This window comes from Acanthisitta chloris, unplaced genomic scaffold (assembly GCF_000695815.1).
Source record: "Acanthisitta chloris isolate BGI_N310 unplaced genomic scaffold, ASM69581v1 scaffold6041, whole genome shotgun sequence".
Classification (NCBI taxonomy): domain Eukaryota; kingdom Metazoa; phylum Chordata; class Aves; order Passeriformes; family Acanthisittidae; genus Acanthisitta; species Acanthisitta chloris.
The window spans coordinates 10214-29581 of NW_008654242.1; the positions used below are offsets into that span (position 1 = coordinate 10214).

Here is a 19368-nt window from a genome sequence, read left to right on the forward strand (position 1 = left end):
TTAACAAGTAGATCAAGAACATGGGAAAGGCCATACCAGGTCAAATCAAAGGTCCATCTAGCCTCGTATCTTCTTTCACAGACATACAAAAGCAGAAAGAATATAAAAGTAGAGCAAATTATATTTGCCCCAAATACTATGCCAGACTTCCAACAACTTACTGCTTGAGGGCAGTAAGGCCATGCCTGTCTGACTTGGTATTAACAAGTAGATCAAGAACATGGGAAAGGCCATACCAGGTCAAATCAAAGGTCCATCTAGCCTCGTATCTTCTTTCACAGACATACAAAAGCAGAAAGAATATAAAAGTAGAGCAAATTATATTTGCCCCAAATACTATGCCAGACTTCCAACAACTTACTGCTTGAGGGGTTTCTGAAGTAGAATTTTCTACCTCAAGGATAAGTTATAAAGTATGTGCATTTAAAAAAAGAGAAAGAAATCTTCATTTAATTTGAGCATACCACCCACCAGCTTTGATACCCCTTGCTCCCTATACTGGGACAGACAAGTAGTAGATGCTCTCTATTCACAATCTCAATGACACTTGTGATTTTATAACTTGGACTCTGTGTCTCCTCAGCCACTTTCTGTCCAGGGCAGAGCTCTATCCTGCTTAGCTAGTTCTGTGAGAGACGTGTCCAGAATTGTACAGATACACAAGGTGGAAACAAATGAGAGGTTTGAAGAGTAGCATATTAATATACTTGATTTCATTCTCTTTTCCTCTCCTGGTAATCCCTAACAATTTAAGGTGACAAAGCATTTTAGGAAAATCTGGACATTAAGCCTGCTTTAAAACTGCTGATGGATAGTGAAATATGGAATCTTTAGTGTGTGCTGTCTGTACTGATGTTTCTTGGGTGCAGGGAAAGTGTAAATATAAGGGAAAGGCCAAAAGGAAAACCATCTTCACAAGGAAGGAAGGAAGGAAGCAAGGAAGGAGAGAGGCATGAGGGTTGGAGGAAAGAGTATAGCAGTCTTTAACAGGACTAATATTTAGTCAAATCAAATCATGAAGACTGCACTGGTTTCCTAAAGTTGAAATTTTAAGCAAACCCATATGTAATTTTGTATGTTCTGAGTTGTTTTGGTCAGTGCTTTGCTGCAAGGATTTGCATGAATCAGAGCTGCAGATAACAGTCTATAATCTTGATGAATGACTGATGTTTCTCCTGTCCAATTTCTCTCATCAGTGTTGCTAGTAACAATCCTCGTAGTGGAAGGGATTGCTGTTGCACAGAAGACACAAGGTATTGTTTTTGTTTGATTATTTTCTCTCAAAAAATAATGTAAGCAAAAGAAAGTATTTATGTTTGGGTATTAATAGCTCATGGATTGCCAATATGAACTCTAGGATTTTCCATTTTCCCCCATTTACTGTGTTTCCTACCAAATGAACAAAGCCATCCAGTCACAGAGAACATGGAAGTTCCCTTACCCAGCTGAAGTTCTACGTTTTTAGATGTTAGAAGTGGAAAAGAAACCACCATGGAAATTCATGTTTTCTGTATGTGACAACAAGCTTTTCAAATAGTCCACCCACAAACATTTTTGATGCCTGCTGAGTGGGGAAGGCATCAATTTCACAAACCTTTTTTTCTCATATGTGGGATTAACCCACACTTAAGAGAGAAGAATTCCTTGAACTGACACCTACAGAATTTCCTTGAAAAATTTCTGCAGGAGAGGGAGTTTTCACCCCCATAAATCAAAAAGCTGCCAAGATATCAGAGGAAGGTGATGTAATTTACTGGAGGCAGCTAAGACCTGTATTAGCATGGATGTCCTCTCAAAGCTCTGCAAATTAAAGCTGCATTAATACAAATGACATCATGAGAGCACCCGGTGAGAATCAGGAAGGATCTAGCAGAAACCACATATCCTGTGTCTTACTCTATCCAGTTCTGCTGATACCAAGGAGCAGGGCCAAAAGTATCTAAGAATGTCAAAGAACATACTCTTCCCATTCTCTTTCTCCTTGGATAAGGAAATCTCACCCAGCAAAACTCCTGCAAATGGTCCAGCTGGATGTATTAGCTCAGTAACTGCATAATCTCAGCACAAGACCATAGTTCCCTGTACACCCAGAAGAGGAGCTTTGATCTTAAATGAGACCCTTAGCTACCACTGCACTCTCCCTATTGCTAGTAATTCTGTTAACTACCATTGCTGTATTTGGTGTATTTGCATATTATAATTAACTCTGTTACAACCATTCTGTGTTCCAACAAGCTACAGATATCCCACCTAAGGGCCATGGACTTCAGTATACTCTGGAATCAGGGGCAAAACCAGTAAAAGCTTAGAAATATTTCAGCTTATATTTACATAGGAATGAGAAGACATAAGCCATAAATAATGCTGCTATATTGGCAGCCACTGTGAATATTTCATTTAGAAGAGCATCAAAAAACTTGAACTGACTTGGGTTAAAAAAAAAAAGAAAAAGAAATTAATCCCTCTCTTCCCAAGGATCACTGGGCATACTTGATATTCAAAACCTTTGATCTCTTTGGGATACATCACATGACAAAATGAAACACGAGATTTTCCTAACTAGATATTAACGAGTGCGTTAGAAGAGAGTTTTCAACAAAATGAAATGAAATTCTTCTGTATGCTCTGTGCCATGCCAGTGTGTTTTTGCTTTGCAGCATCACATCTGCATGCTTGCAGAGGAAATTTATTGATCACTTTTTTTTTTTTTCCACTTAAGGTGGGCAAAACATTGGAGTGAATCGCATTCCTCCCACCCAGTGCGACAACTGGGTACGGACCAGTAACGGAGGACATTTTGCTTCACCAAACTACCCCAACACGTACCCACCAAATCAGGAGTGCATCTATATCTTAGAAGGTACCTGCTGTGTTTGTGTTTCGTTGTGCTGTGATCTGCCTCTTAAATGGATGAGCTTGAGCTGTTATAACTGTGTTATTTGACAGTACTGTGAAGTATTGTATAGCCATACTGGTAGTGTCATATTTTCTGCAGTTGTTTACTTGAACAAGAAGCTAAATTTGCTCTCTGAAGTAATAATAATGAGTTCATAAGAAATGCAAACGTTAAGAAATTAGCTGTATGGAACAAGACATAGCCTCACAGCCAGAAAAAGCAGCATCAGTTCTGCTGTAATCTATGAAGACACAGAACAATTAAGATAAAAATTGTAGCTTGTTATCCTAATATCACTGATAACAAACTGGAAGAGATGAAGACTATTTTCAGACCTTGCTGTGTTATTCTGTTTCACCAGCAGAAAGTCTTTATCCTGTCCTTCATTAATAAAAAAGATACATCTAACTGCCATAGCACTGTACTAAAAATACAGAGATTTGTTAGCACTGCTGAGGTCATTGTTAAAATAATGTGATGAGAACAAAAAAATGTTATTAACTAGAATAAAACCATATTCCAATGAGAATATCTTGGATAAAAGCTGCAAGACTTGAGACACTCTAATTATTTTTCCTCTTATTAGAATGCACCCAAAACCCACCGAAGTCAGCTAAAAATATTAGTCAGCTTAATCATCAGATCCATATCAATTAATTGAAATATTTCAAGAAATTTTGGGTTTGTTTGTACAGTCCTGGTTCACAGACACCCTCCTTTTTGCCTGTGCAAGTGCACAGCTGCGGGTGCCCCTGGGGAGCAGATAGCCTGTTCCTCCACAGGGTTTGTCCAAGGGATTTTCCATGGAGCACAGAATCAGCCTCCTCACCTCTCCTCACAGCCTCAACAGAAACACCATGAGTACCTGAGTGAGATGCCAAGGCCCTCCAGAATTCCTAGCTAAGATCAGGTCCTTCCTGCAGATCACTGCCAATATGCACAAGCAGCTACAAATGTGTTTAACCCATCTGTAAGTAGGTTGAAACAGTGTTAGAGACGTGCAAATAAATCCCTTTTACATTCAGAGAAAGCAAAGAGCATGTGGTTCTTCAGTGCTGTCACTCCACATACCAGGGAGTGTCTGAAAGTTCAGGTAGCTCAAGAGGTGCCAAGAACAAGAAACCCTAAAGCTATTCACACAATTAAAATCAAGGGTTCCAACTGCACATGTGGAAGTCTCATCACAAAGTAGTCATAGCTGCACCTCATCAGGATTTAGGGGCTGGTCCAAATCCTAATGTTAGGCTGCCACTAGTTCAGACTTAGCAGCATCTGTAGCCACTTGCATATTATTAGCATATGTAAAGCATTTACACTCCTCTGTGTAGTCTAATAAAAAATGTCTTCTGCCAAAGGCTCTCCAAATTTGGGCTTTCTGTTTAAGAAACACATCAGTGGTTAGTCCTTCATGTCTTTTTTCCATTCTTTCCTGCATACCTCAGAGTTCTGTCCATTTTTCTGTACTTTGCTTTCACAGAACACTGATTTGAATTTATATCTTACAACCAAATCTTGTTTGAATACCTTTGAAAAGATGTTTAATATCTGTTACATGTGCTGCATTATATTTGTCATTTCTGAATTTTCAACAGAGATCAGCAAGCAAAAAATCTGTTAAATTCTATGAAAAAGTACCTTCTACAGAATAATTTTCAAACTTTTTACCACAGCGTGTCTGAATTTTTATAGCAGATGGCCAGATGTATTTTGACAAGTTCTGGTCTCTCTTTTAACTTGCTGTTTTGGAGACCTGTCTCTTCATTATTTCATGCCTTTCATGCCTCTAGATCTTCACTTAATCTTTTGCTTGATTTTATGTCTAGCTGCTCCACGGCAAAGAATCGAGTTGACCTTTGATGAACCTTATTACATAGAACCCTCATTTGAATGTCGGTTTGATCACCTGGAGGTTCGAGATGGACCTTTTGGTTTCTCCCCTCTCATTAATCGTTACTGTGGTCTGAAAAGTCCTGCACTAATTAGATCAACAGGGAGATTTATGTGGATCAAGTTTACTTCTGATGAGGAGCTGGAAGGAAAGGGATTCCAAGCAAAGTACTCATTTATCCCAGGTAAAGATGTCAAACTCTTGAGTTTTAATGACTGTCTGTGGGTGTGTTGGTGCTGTCAGTCCAGAGCTGTGATTCATCATCAGTGACAATGCAATAGTTACACTCTCAGTCCTGCTTATCCTGCAGGATACTTGACTCAAACCACTTGGGAAAATTGAAGGAAATGACAGGTCTGTAGTTTGCTAATAAAGAGGACAGTTGACCTTGTTCGTGCTGAAGTCTTTAGCAGCTTCCCTTTTGTTCCTCTAACCCGTCCTGGTTTCACCAGAGGTAGTAATGGAAAGAGCATTAATGCAGACTAATAGCATTTGCAACAGTCTCTCTTCTAGGAATTTAAGACACTGTGACCAAAACACCCAAAGCAAAACTACAATAGGACTTCCAGCCAGATGCAAAGCATTTGAAATCCTCATTCTGAAAAGCCAGAGGAAATATCTATACAGTGCCAGCATCAGCTCTCAGGGTAACTCGATTCCCTCAAACCACAGGCTCAGACAGCAGAGCTGTTCTTTGCACAAAGTACTGTGGAGTTTACAGGGTAGAAAGAAGAGGAAAATGTGCTGACAGTGCCTTTAGAAAAACAAAAAGTACAGCTGCACTGTGGGGCCACTTAAAACTGGCAGGACATTCTTCTTACATGAAAATTTGACCTGATGTCCTTGTGCACTGCTTGAATACTGTACTTCTTACTGTGTATACATGTAGTTATCAGCATTTTATTGTCCTTTGGGAAAAAAGACAATATACAAGTGTCAGCTCTGCTACCTCTACAAATGTATACACAAATATAACTTAATGTCACCTTTACCCAACTGGTCTTTACCCCTACAGCACAGGAAAACACTGTTTTCAGTGTTCATATATTACTGCTTACAGAACCGTGTACCTTGCTAGGGATTTAGACTTGGAAACTCCCAGTCCACTGGGAATAACATGCCAAAATGTTTTCATAGGAACAGTACTTAGGCATTTTGCTAAGTCCATTTCCAAAGCCATTTCATTAATATCACTCTCAAAACTAAATTAGCATAGTTCCAGGCTGGAACTTTATGCATTTAAACTGTATATTTCACAGTATTGCAGCGACTGAAGGATTGATATTTTCCTTTCCTCTGTGTTTTCTTTGCACTGACTAACATTTCACACACCATGGTCTGTGTGATTTCTGTGATGGTTTTCTGTGAATGGCTGCAGCTTTCTATGCTGATTTGGGAGGAAACACTAACCTGGTCACTGAATTGCAAGACTTGGACATCCCAGCCCATTACAGACTCACTTTTAGCCAAGTTCTAGTCCCAGTAGATAACCACTATGAAAAATTATATTCTTATTTCACTAGTATTGTGCACACTGTACTATATCCTGTAGTATACTGATGCATACACTACCTACACATCACATTTAGAAGAGAGGAGGTAGAGGAGCAATGAGGATGAAATTCTGCCTTCTGAATGTCTAGAGCTGTACTTCCTGGCCTAAAAGAGGAGGCATGGGTACCCAAGGAAAAAGTATCTTTAGGATTGAACTGTCCTTGTTCACTTTCGTTAAGAGCAGTTAGCAATTCCAAAGTGTTGATATATTCTGTTAAACTACCCAGTTTGTATTGTTCAGAACTAGACAGAGCAACCTGATAAAATAAGTCTAAATCATCTACACACAGCAAGATCCCCTGTACTCCTGTGGAGCTCCAGTGATTTCAGTGAAAACTGGCATAGTGAAATTCAGAACATACTGTAGGAACAAAATGCTGATAGTCATTTTTGGTGTTATGCTGCAAATCTGAGCTGTCAGTATGGAATTGCCTTATTCACATAAGGTCAGTCTTTGTGGAATAATGTTCCCATCTAAAAAAAATAAATGATCTCTGTTCTCTCCAATTGATTCAGTAAACTTTCTGGCAATTTTTATTGTTACATAATAAAAAAAATGGACATAATCTGCAGATAAAACTAGACCTTGAAGTGATTCTCAAGCACTGATAGCCCTTGTGATTCTTGACTTCTTTCTGTTACAGATCCTGACTTCACTTACCTAGGAGGCATTTTAAATCCCATCCCAGGTCTGGTATTACAGTAGCTATTTATTTATACATGAAACTTGAAATTAATGTCATATTGCATTTGATAGCAAGGTATATCTTCTCCCTAGACTGCCAGTTTGAGCTCTCAGGAGCTGATGGAATAGTACGTTCCAGTCAAGTAGAACAAGAAGGGAAAACAAAACCAGGACAAGCAGTTGACTGTATCTGGACAATTAAAGCTACTCCAAATGCTAAGGTGGGTTTTCTTCATATAACTCAGTGTACAGTGGGTTTCCATGACATCAGTGACAGGTAATGGTCACTAGCTGTGATCTGCATTTCTTTCTTTCACTGAGTTATGTATCAGTGGCTTAGGAAATCCAGCTAGAGAATTGTTTCTGAGTTAAATTATACAGTCCACAGTGCTGCCTTCCTGTTGTTTGAACTTCAAATGCAAAACGTGAAAACTGTTTAAGCAACAATTTTCAAGGCCTTTTGACTTGTACTCTGGTTTTATTGGAAGACTGCAGGCAAAAAATGCTGGCTAACATCTTTGATAATTTCCAGTAAATCCCTGCCATGGTTTAACATTTTGCCTGCAATGGTTCTGTTGGAGAATTTGATTCTGTTCACAGTCAACAGAAGGAGTGCTGCTCCTTCCCAGTCTGATTCACAGTCCAGCACGTTAAAACCCACAGCAGTCTGAGCTAGAAGGAAAGGCTTTACCTGCAAACAGCTGAAGTTATCACTCCCCTGACTTACCTATAGGATCATGCTCTCAATGTGCCTCAGTGGCATTTCCTAGACCTTTTCTCTTCAAGCCCTAAAGGGGCATATTAGCTACTGCAGCCAGAAATCAACATTAGTTACCGAGTACTTGCTATTTATGATTGCCTGCAGAACTGAAAAATGCTTTCAAAAGCATCATTGTCTTATACTCATTAAAAGAACTTGAGATAGGTTGTTAGACAAAGATAAAATCCTGTTCACATTTCCACATTGCAATACCTAGAGCCTGTTTTAAAAAAACCCAACAGCTCTGTATTTCAGAGTCATCTGCATGTTAGTTACTTATGAGTTGCACAGAAGAATACAGATTTTTTTTCTCCATAGAGCATACACATCTCTAATTTTGCTTCTGCTTGCATGTACATAAACACTGAAACATATTTTTAAGCAGGAGCTGCCAAGATGACAAACCTTCTCTCTGCCTTCTTACACACTGCTAGTAGTTAAGTAAGCAGCCCTATTAACTGACTGCCAAGTGTGTTCTAAAACAGCAGCCTAAAGGGTGATGATAAGAGGACAAGAAAGAAACTAAAAGTCCATTAATATATTTGAGCCTTTGAGGAAGTGTCTTGACTCCCAAGAGCCCTATCCTACTCTAAGTAATAGCAGCAGATCTTCCAGAAATGATAATAAAACCATTTTCTCTCTCTCCATTGCCACTTGAGTGCACCAGGTTTTATGCTTAAGTATTTTAATAAATTATTGAATGTTGCCAGAAGGTAGAGCTATAGTTGGGTGAGTCCTGAGATTAGATCATCATCCTAAATTATTGATTTCAAACATTACAGAAAAATAATTCTCAGTATTCTGACAATAATTTCTCAAGCTTCTGGCAGAATTATGAGGATAAAATCCATTCGATCTGATATGGTGCAGTCTCTTGAGAAAAATTCGTGTAGACGTTTTTAATTTCCTCAATTTGATTTGATAATAAAAACAAACTTTTAAAAGTGATGCAACTGTAGCAGTGAAAATACTTTTAAAATCTCCCTAACAGATACTTAATAAATGGTCTCCAGTTTCAGAAAATTACAAGAATAATCAATATAATCTCAGAGTAAGGACCTTTTGTACTTCCTGGCCTAACACACTAACCCAGAGGAGCTGAGATGAGCACTTCCAGTGGAATTATTCCTGTGTTTTCATACAAATAATAGCTCCACTACAAGTTTGCTAATTTATTTTTGGTTCCCATTGTCATTTTGCAGGAGATAAAGTCAATCATACCATGTCTTAGCCTAAATACTAGCACCTGCAGCTCACACCCACATTTGTGAGCGAAGGCATTGACAGAACACAACTCTCAATGTAGCTGAGAATTTCCAGCAGGAAATCTAACAAAAACAGCAGTGGAGAAAAAAGAAGTATAAATACTGAAAATCACAAAACTGTGAGGTGAAGCATGAGATAATGTGGCACAGGCTGCACCTTTTCACAGCTGGGAACCTGCCCCTGGAGGCACTGGGGAGGGAAAGCCAGGGGGGTGCAACTGTTTCCTCTGCTCTGTGTTTCTGCTTTCACCAGAATTTGGAGAATTCCAAAACAACCACTCCAGAGATTAAAAGCCTCATAACATGTTCAGGTACTTCTACCTAAATCACAATTTTGCATGAGTTTCCTGCACCAGCAAAAGAAATTTACTTACTCTAGAAGTGCCATCTCAGTCCTCTAATTTCCTTGCTGCGCATGTTCTAACATCTCTTGGATTAGATTTATGCTTTGAGAAGAATTCAGATTAAATTTGTTAACTCTTCCTACATAGCCAGTTTACTTTTCCCTCGCTTTCAGTGTTACTCAAATTACTCCTGACTTCATGGTTTGTGTATGCCATAACACTGTTATGGTTCAGTAATTACCTTCCATTCTGCAGCAATACATTTTAATTTTCTTATTTTACTTCAGAGCTTTTCTGACTAGACTCCCTTCCCTTATATTTTATCATGAATTAAAAAGAAAGAAAAAGGAACAGTCAAAATACCATTAAAATTATTCCAGCACATTTATGCATTCCTTATGTCTCTTCCAGAGTAATCGACATCACATTTAAGAGCTGCTTGGGGCTTTCTTCAGCAAAGTGTGTTTCTTTGTACTTTTTTTTCCAAAGGGAGCAGAAATATATCAGAGTGAATTGTTAACTAAAGATTGTTTTGGGGAGTGGGGAGAAGTGAAACAGATACCCAAGACAAACATCAGGTAATACTCCACATGGACACTTAATGAGAAAACACTAGTTTGACAGTGTTGTGAATTGTGTGTGAGGGGACAAAACATCTTATTCCAGATTTGCTAAGGAACAGAACTGTCTTCTCTGCGTTTCTTTGCCTAGAGACACTCATTTCTCCTCTCTCCCAGATTTACATGCGATTCCTCGACTACCAAATGGAGCATTCCAACGAGTGCAAGAGAAACTTCGTGGCAGTGTACGATGGCAGCAGCTCCATTGAGAACCTGAAGGCCAAGTTCTGCAGCACCGTGGCCAACGACGTGATGCTGCAGACAGGCACTGGGGTGGTGAGGATGTGGGCAGACGAGGGCAGCAGGCTCAGCAGGTTCAGAATGCTCTTCACCTCCTTTGTGGATCGTAAGTAGACTCTAGAGTTCCCATTCTCCTGGGGTCAGGGTACCTCAGGGAGTTTAGGAAAAGCAGGTTATGCAGCAGGAGTAGGTGAAAAAGGTTGTTTCTGTTTCCTTTACGGGTAAATTAGGTGATAGCTTTCTTACAGCTGTAGTGTGGTGCCTACAGGAAAGCTTCCCTCCACTCTGAAAAGGTTTCTTTTTCATTTGAATTCAGTAATAATACTGCCCTAAGCTACGTCCTCCTCACAGAGAGTTGTGCAAATGAGCACAGGCTTAGTTCAGAAAGACAGCAGTGGGACTGAAGTGTGCTCTCCCACTGGTCCCCATGGCCAGTTCACCACAGCAGGCTCTTATCAAGCCCATGCTGGATGTTCAGAGAGCTAGAAAACATGCCTGATCCTGTAAGGTCTCAATCTCCTTCCTGTCTGCAGCTCTCCCTTCAATTTTGGATCTGGAACACCACCCACTGCAGCTGCACCTAAGCTGCTCCCTCATCCCCAGCTGCATGTGGCTCAGAATGACCCTACACGTGCTGCCTTAGCCAGGCCATGGATAAGCAGTTAAATTCACATTTACTCAATAAGTCTACAGTTAAAGCAGAGTTGGAAATGCAGTCTGGATTTTTCTTTGGATTCCACAGGCTGGGTTAGAGATAACTGAAATGAGAATAAAGACTACGATGTTTTTTTGAAAACACTTCTGTGAGATTTTCTTCTAAAGTGCTTTTCTCTCTGAACTGAATGGAATTTTGTTGCCTCACATATTTACAAAGGACAATACTGTCCACATTGCAGGATGAGAAAATAAATGGCATCTTCAGCACTAAAGTAGACTCAGTTCAGAACTGCAGATACACGGGGAAAGCTGAATCAAATGTTCCCATTGCAAGAAATCAGACCTGTGCTTTGCTAAAGGCTTTTCAAAAAGTACAGATTTGCTGACAAAGAAATGACTTTGACAGAACTAACATGTCTGTAGCCAGTCCTGAAAGGAATCCTGGTCACCACCTTGCAAAAAGTTCAGGTTACAGGCAACTAGTAGATGTTATGTTCTGTTCCATAAAACAGTTTAATATAGGAGAAAAGTTCCTTCCTGTACAACAATCTCTCTAAAGTAACAGAGACTTGTAAGAGAAATAGCTTCTTGCCCTCTCTGCATACATGGTAATGATGCACAATTGCCTGTGTCAAGCTAGTCTATTGTTTAACCCACAAAAAGCATTTAATAAGCTGCAGATATTGTGACTTTAAGCAAGTATCAGTTTTAAGCACAATTTGCAAAAATTGCTAACAGCTTTTCCAGTGCTCTTTATTTCAGTACAGTTATTAATCTTAATGATGGTGCAAGTTATTACAGATTTCAGTCTAGAAAATGCTGTGAACTTAGCCAGGGAAATTATCTCTTTATATTACAAATATTGGAGTAGGTTTTTGTTGAGTTTGGTTCCTTTCAGGGTTTTTTTGTGTTTTTTTTTTTTTGTTTTAATTCAAGAGGTTGAAACAGTGAGTACTCCTAAAGCTAGATAAGTTCCCAAACTTAGGATTTGAAAGTAACTTAGAAGTCATTGGCAGAAAATCTGAAAAGGTATGTGGTTATTCTTACTTAGTTGAGATACTTCCTTTCTTGGATAGAGTGACTGAAAAGTATGTGGCTGGAAAATATCTCAAGTGTTTTTAAATAATCTAGTCCTAGGCAGTCTGTCTAACTGAAAATAGTGAGTCTGTGCTTATCTTATTTTCAGATTGTTAAGCTCTTTTGCTCCTCTACCTTCCTAATGATTTGTAATTATATGAAGCCAGCCACAAAAGTGATCAATATTTCTGAAAAGATTTACATAAACGAGCTAATTGTGCATGACAGTCACCTAACACTCACCTAGTGCTGCTCGCAGATCTGACTAAGTAATTCAGCTAACAGCAATGTCAAAAATCAATGTATTTGATTTCTGGCTTGATTCAATACATGAATAATGCTAGAGACAAAGAACACTGTGAACATTGCACCAGGCTCTTCTGTTGTGAGAAGAGTCCAGCTATGTCCTTGAAGTCCTGGACTGGAACCGATCAATCATTGTGACTTTTAGACTTCTTACTCCCCAAGCAGCAAACAAAAGGGAAATTGAGGCCATTTGACCCATCTTTATGAGCTGTGAACAAAAGCCATCCCCCCAAAAGTTAGAGACTACTCAAAAATGTAACACAGACTGTGCTGGCAGGTGGAGAGGCAGCAGCAGAACGCATCATTCAAAAATACAGAACCATGAAAAAATTCACCTGTTCAGGGAAATCAGAAGGGGAACGTGTCTGTCATCATAATTCTTCCTCTGTGCCTCCAAAAGAGCTACACCTCCATGCAGATCCATGCTGAAACATCAGCAGGTACACATAGCTCCACAACCACCACTTTGGACATGAGTTTTGTAGATCCTCCTTCATCTGACAGCCAGAAATATTTTGGTAGATACTGCAGCCTGTTACATACATAGCCTTTTTAAGCTCTTCTCTTTAAATGATGATCATGCCTATCCTTTATAAAGCAAAGCTTGCACAATCTCTCTTTCCAAAACCAGAAGGAAAAAGCTACCTAAGTCTACATTGATATTCTTGCATAACTTTCAGCCTGTCCTCATTTAGTCCTTCCGGGAGATGATGTGAATCCCTTTGGAACATAAGTGCAGTATAATTTCACGATGATGTATCATGATTTCAGATGATGCTGACATTAGGCCTTAAGCCATTAGTGATGTGCCTTGCCTTAGCAGCCACTCTTGTTACATTGCAGGGGATGTTTTGGCACACCAACACCACAACCACCAGGCCCCTTTAATTCTCATGTACAAAGGTACATGTGATAGCTACCATGACATTTTAAGCACTGCAATTGCATAGATAAGCTCTTCCAAAGCACACACCAGACACATTCTGTGTTATACTTGCACTGCAATTAAAGCACAAACTCTCCATGTGGATCTCCTTGCCAGATTCCCAGGGTTAAGCAATACCAGCAAGCTAATGCTAAAGCTTAAAACCAATGAGTATAGGTTACCAAAACTCAGTGGAGTAAGAAAAGGGAAGACAATGCCTATGAGATTGAGGAAATGCAAATTCAGAATTAAAGCCTTGGATTTTTTTGTTCTTAGGCATAGCTGCTCTTTTTGTCACTGAGACTCTGAAGCTGAACAGGAGTGAAAAAAGAGTATTCAGGAGTAGTCATTTCCCTCTGCTATATCCTTTGGGTTTCACATTATGTTTCAGGGAGTCCAAACTGCTCAGGACTAAATTCTTTCTATGAAACCCAAGAGTGGAATGTCTATCACACATCTCTGCTGCTTAATATATAATTGACTTCACTAATAGTAGACATTTCCATCAGGAAAACACCACATTACTGAAACAGAGAAAGGCAAAACCAATTTCTTGTAGGGTGCCCTGAATTTGTAAATAACTGCCTGTATATATTATACAGCACCCTGAAAAGAATTGTTGCTGTTTTCAATGTCTTTGTCTAGTGTCAAGGAGCTAAAACAAATACTCACACAAACAACATCTTTAGGGCAGCTTTCTAGTTAATTTCTCTTTTCACATCTCTAGCTATATATAGACAGAGATAAAAGCTAAACTGTGCTCTCTCAATCCCTGCATTGGCTCTAATAGGAGCAGCCAAGAGCTTTTGATTCACAAAAAGGAATGACTTAGACGCCTCTAGTTGTTGCAATCTCTTGCAATTACTGAAACTGTCCTCCACAGGCTGAAATCTGATTTGCCTTAAGATTTTAATGGGCTCCAAAATGCAGATGTTCAGGGACTGCTTCACCACATCTACCCAGCAGATGCTCAGCAGAATAAATACATAATTGATGGTGACATGTGATTCATAAGTATTAAGATTCTAAAGACATATATTAAACCTTTTTCCATTATCTGTGTTTTGTGACTGTCTCTAGCTGCTACCTACCCATTTTGAACAAGTTTTTTTTTTTTTTGTAGCACTGATATACTTGAAAGCAACCACATGAAGAGAGGAAAAAAACCCAGTGAATAATCAGTGATGTGCAAGACAAGGGATTGTGTTTGAAGCAGATAAAGAATGTGTTTGCATGTTAGAAAGAAAGAAAGAAATCAGTTTTATTGCAATGCATCAATTCCTGAAAATTCTGAGTGTTTCTCTCTATTCTCTCCTGCAGCTCCCTGCTCAGGCAACACTTACTTCTGCCATAGCAACATGTGCATCAATAATTCTTTAGTCTGCAATGGCATTCAGAACTGTGCATACCCTTGGGATGAGAACCACTGCAGAGGTGAGGATCGTGCAGAGTGTCACCTTTATCAGCTAGGCTGGCCACTCTGCCTTTCAACAAAGTCATAAAATGCCTTTTTCCTGGAAATATGCTGAAAACAGCTATTCTGCTAATCTCAGGAAAGTGTTCCAAATTTTTTAGTTAAACTCGGGAGACACATAAGCATCCTGAATACTGATCTTTCCACTTTGGAACTAAATTTCTTCCTCTTCAGCATATACTCTCTATTTTAGAAGCATGTCAGCTTGATAAGAAATAGAATTTAGTATTTTCCAGGCTGCATCCTATCCATTTCTAAATTTCAAAAGAAGCAAGGATTGTAGGGAGAGGAATACCTTTTAGAGGAAAAAAAATAAAGAGCTGGAAAAAACACAGACAAGCTTTCCAACACAAAAAGCCTTTCTCAGGGCTGAAATAGAAGCAACAACCCTCAAAGACAAATACAATTTTAAAGCATTTGTTTTGAGATGTTAATCATAGGCTGTTTCAGAGTAATTCAGCTGCTGCATATGGTGTGAGAAAGGATGGGAGGAGGAGGAGTTGTTAGGAAACATGAGCTAATCCCTCATGGAAAACCAATCCATGTAAATCACTGCTGCTAGACCATGGAGTGGGGAGTATTATTTACACCATCACAACCACAGTAAAGACTTGTTTCAGTATCAGGCTTTGTAGGGTTTGAGGCAATTGTCATTCTGATAAAGCACAAACATATTCACCTGTTCTTCCACAAGAGCTGAATTGTCAGAGTTACCACAACACCAGTCTAAGGTCACCGATTTTTCTTGCTAAAGAAAACAATAGAGCAGAAACACTTGACTTTTTCCTTTTTTTTTTTCTTTTGACAAATAGAATGGCATAAATAGAACTGAACACAAAACTGCAGAAAGATTTTAATATGTACTGAGTTCCAAAGATAAATTGACCCTGCAGGAAAGGTCAAAATCTTCTCTACAGAAAACCTTGAAATAAAATGTCTTTTCAGTACCCAAGCCCTGCTTATATTTTTTTCAGTAAATAAATATTAAACAGAGCTACTTTATTACTGCATTTTGAGTAAATGAGAAAATTCACACCACTAACAAATACTCTAATGTTAGGCATATTATAGAAGCTTTCCAGTTAACAAATCTGATCCATAACTCCCAAGGTTTTAATGTAAACATAATCTTCCACAAAACTTAGCTTTGGCAATATTCAACATTCCCACTTAAGTGGGATTTCTAGATATCTTTCCCAACTGCTGCCTAGAATCTCACCTAGAACCCACACTTCACTGCAGTATTAAAAAAATTACTTCCATGCAAACTGTATTGTAATGTGGGGAAAGTGTCTTTCCCAGTATCTGCAAATCACTGTGTCTGGTCCTGAACAACCTCCCATGTTTCATGTTGGATGCAATCTCAGTTCTGCTGTAATACTTGTCCAGCAGATAATTACAAGACAGTGAAGACTAGATGCAGATTGCCAAGAGACTGATGCAACCAAATAAGCAATATTTTGCCTTAAAAAGAAAGCTGCTCACAATGGTGCTCAGTTCCTGCAGGCACCCAGAGTTCTCAGTTAGTCCATATCAATAGCTACAGAAATCTGAGCATATTGTGACCTACTTATGCCTAAGCCCTGTAACACAGAAATTGATAGAGGAGTCAGTTGTGTGCAATTTATTTTAGGAGACTAGAGAAGACACCACCTTTTGCATAACGACTTCTTGATTAAATTATCTTCCAAGAATTAAGGAAGCTAAGAGAACTGCCATGGCACACTGAAATTCCCACCTCCCATGAAGTATGGTAACACTAGGGTCTAAGCTAGGCAGGACAAGGGCAGGTAATCTCCTTCATGTTCAAGGTATAAATGTAACTCAGAGTAAACAGTCCAAGCTCTGAAGCAGAAATTATTTCAGACATAACTTCTTATTAGCCAATTCCTTAGCAGCCTGTTTAGTATATGATTGTTTCAAGTAATATGTGATGGTACATAACTCTCCCCACGCAGTGTGTGTGGTACTCAGGTGCAGAGCACACACTCAGATGCCAGGAGCCAGATAACTGAAAACACTAAGCAATATTTAGGCTACTACTTTATCTTCTATATGGTCTTAAATGCTTTTCTCCTCCCCTAGCAGATGTTGCAGAATGTCAGTGTAGAAATCTTTCAATCCCCTAGGACAAGAGCGTTTACAGAACAGAAATCCAACTGGAAAATTTTAATCTTCAAAGAACTTTAAATATGGAAAACCATCTTATCCTGCTGCTGCCATCTTGTGTGTTTCACATGAAGTACCAAGCCAGAATTGCCATATGATGTGGGTTGGTTGGTTTCCCCTGCCCCTCACCTTGCTTTTTTTCCCCCCCAGCTGACTTGATTCTTGGAATTTTAAAACTGGAATATATCTGTGCTAAAGCTCCCTGTGCTGAATTGGGGATAAGAGACTTATACAATAGACACAGCCACTACATTTCCAAGAGCTGTGAAAACAAACAGTACAGTCATTCCTATATCCGATATCACTGTGATAATAGTTCCCTTTTAAAGAAGAACTAGATAATTTTAAGTCTAGGTTTTCTTCTACTGACATGAATGGGAATGTTGCCAGCAGGAACAAACCGTGGTAAGAGAAGCATCATCTGTAGCTGGATTTAACCTATGTAAGGTTAATTTAAGCCTTGTAACTCGTGGAGTTTGTAATACAACTTGAGGCTGAGTCAGCATGCACTGCTCAGAGTCCCACCTGCCACCAGATTATCCTATGGCAGCCACAAATGACAGGGAATTAGACAAATCCCATTGACATACAGGTCTAGTCTCCAGTGCCATTAAGGTAATTTATTCCTATGGCACTTGGATAGCATTGACAATACACTTTGCTTTGTTTAAACACATGATCAAAAGTGTGAAAAATAATAAAAGCCTTCTAAATCCTCCTTTTTTTCTTTGCAGAAAAGAAAAGAAATGGATTGTTTGAACAAATCACCAGAACTCATGGGACAATCATTGGCATCACATCAGGGATAGTTTTAGTTCTTCTCATCATCTCAATTCTAGTGCAAGTAAAGCAACCTCGCAAAAAGGTTATGGCTTGCAAGTCTGCCTTCAACAAAACTGGCTTCCAGGAAGTGTTTGATCCTCCACACTACGAACTGTTCTCACTGAGGGACAAAGAAATCTCTGCAGATTTGGCAGATCTATCAGAAGAACTTGAAAACTACCAGAAAATGCGACGCCCTTCCACAGCTTCTAGATGCATTCACGACCACCACTGTGGCTCCCAGGCCTCTAACGTCAAACAGAGCAGGACAAACCTCAGCTCCATGGAACTGCCTTTCCGCAACGACTTCGCGCAGCCGCAGCCCATGAAAACCTTCAACAGCACCTTCAAGAAAAGTACTTACACTTTCAAACAAGGCCACGACTGCCCTGAGCAAGTCATAGAAGACAGGGTGATGGAGGAGATTCCATGTGAAATTTACGTTCGAGGAAGGGAAGATCCAGCACAAGGTTCCTTATCTATGGACTTTTAGTTTCCTGGTGAAGATGGTGTTGGTGTATATAGGAGATGCTTGTGTACAATGACAGTGTATATATTCCAAGTGTACTATATGCAGCGTGTGATAGCCACACACTTTTAGCTTATTATACTTCATTAAAAAAAATCCCAACAGTCTTCATAACTAATTCTTGCTGAAAAATGGTGGATTTCCTCCCATCTTCCCAAACTACCTATCTAGTGGAGGAGTGAGACAGAGACTTTGCATGGAGATTATGAGATAGGATATTGGAAGAAAAAAACCCTACAGCTACTAATCACCGAACACTGAAAACAGTAACTACTATTCTCTTCCTCACACCATTTTCTCTTCTTTAGACGTCTGCTTTTCAAGACAGTTTTAATACCTCACTTGCATAAATAAAAGTAGTTAAGTGCACCACGTGTATGTCAACATAGGTGTCTTATTGTATTTGTCAAATTGCAAGTAGAGTTAGTGTTAAGTGCCAGTTAAGACTCAAGAATTATGTTACAGCCATCTGTTTCACTTGCCTACCATTTATATTGCCTTTAATGATCACTTCCTCACTCTGTGCTCTGTGAGAAATCAGTGAAAAGGGTTTCTGCCTTTTAAAAATACTAAGTTCTATTAATGTTAGCACATTTGGAAATATAAAATCTTTGCAGCTTTTGGTTAAAACACCAGTGAGTACTCCTGTTATTCTAGATGCAGACTTCTACAACAGTTTTCTTTCAAGAGGGTTTAGGGTTTTAAAATATTCTGCCATATATTCCAGCTCCATATGGCACACTGATTTCACAGCTCTGTGCTTAGGAAACAGTTTTGTTCCTGCGTTTTCCAAGTATTTACATAAATAGACTGTACTGTACATTTGTCTCTTAAAATAGCCTTTAACTTCTTGTTGCAGCCAATCCTCCCTGCTGAAATCAGTGGTGATACTTTTAGCTCCTGTCCTACTTGCCTGAGGAGAACTGCTCTGAGGTCTGTGTCATTACTGGGTGTATGAAGATATGGAAACAAAGAGAAACCAACTCTTACTAACCCTTACGAACCCTTCTCGTGCCCCTTATTCCCACTTGCAAAGTTGCACATTTCATACCTTTTTTAATGGTGGTTTGGACCTAATTTTAAAATTTTTACAATATAAGAAGTTTTTAAATATATTCTCCTGTGGTTTTTAAACTTTTTATATAGTTTGATACTGT

The 19368-nt window shown here is 39.1% G+C and overlaps 1 protein-coding gene across 1 annotated transcript; it reads left to right on the top strand.

The window, feature by feature from the left end:
- Positions 1–1196: 1196 nt before the first annotated feature.
- Positions 1197–18580, top strand: NETO2 (neuropilin (NRP) and tolloid (TLL)-like 2; the record flags this gene model as incomplete). The annotated part of the gene is made up of 8 exons (XM_009083407.1): positions 1197–1253; positions 2720–2860; positions 4720–4968; positions 6983–7027; positions 7117–7244; positions 10130–10358; positions 14538–14651; positions 17595–18580. Coding segments are annotated over 8 exons (1544 nt in total), but the record flags the coding sequence as incomplete, so codon positions are not given.
- Between the last annotated feature and the right edge of the window lie 788 nt (positions 18581–19368).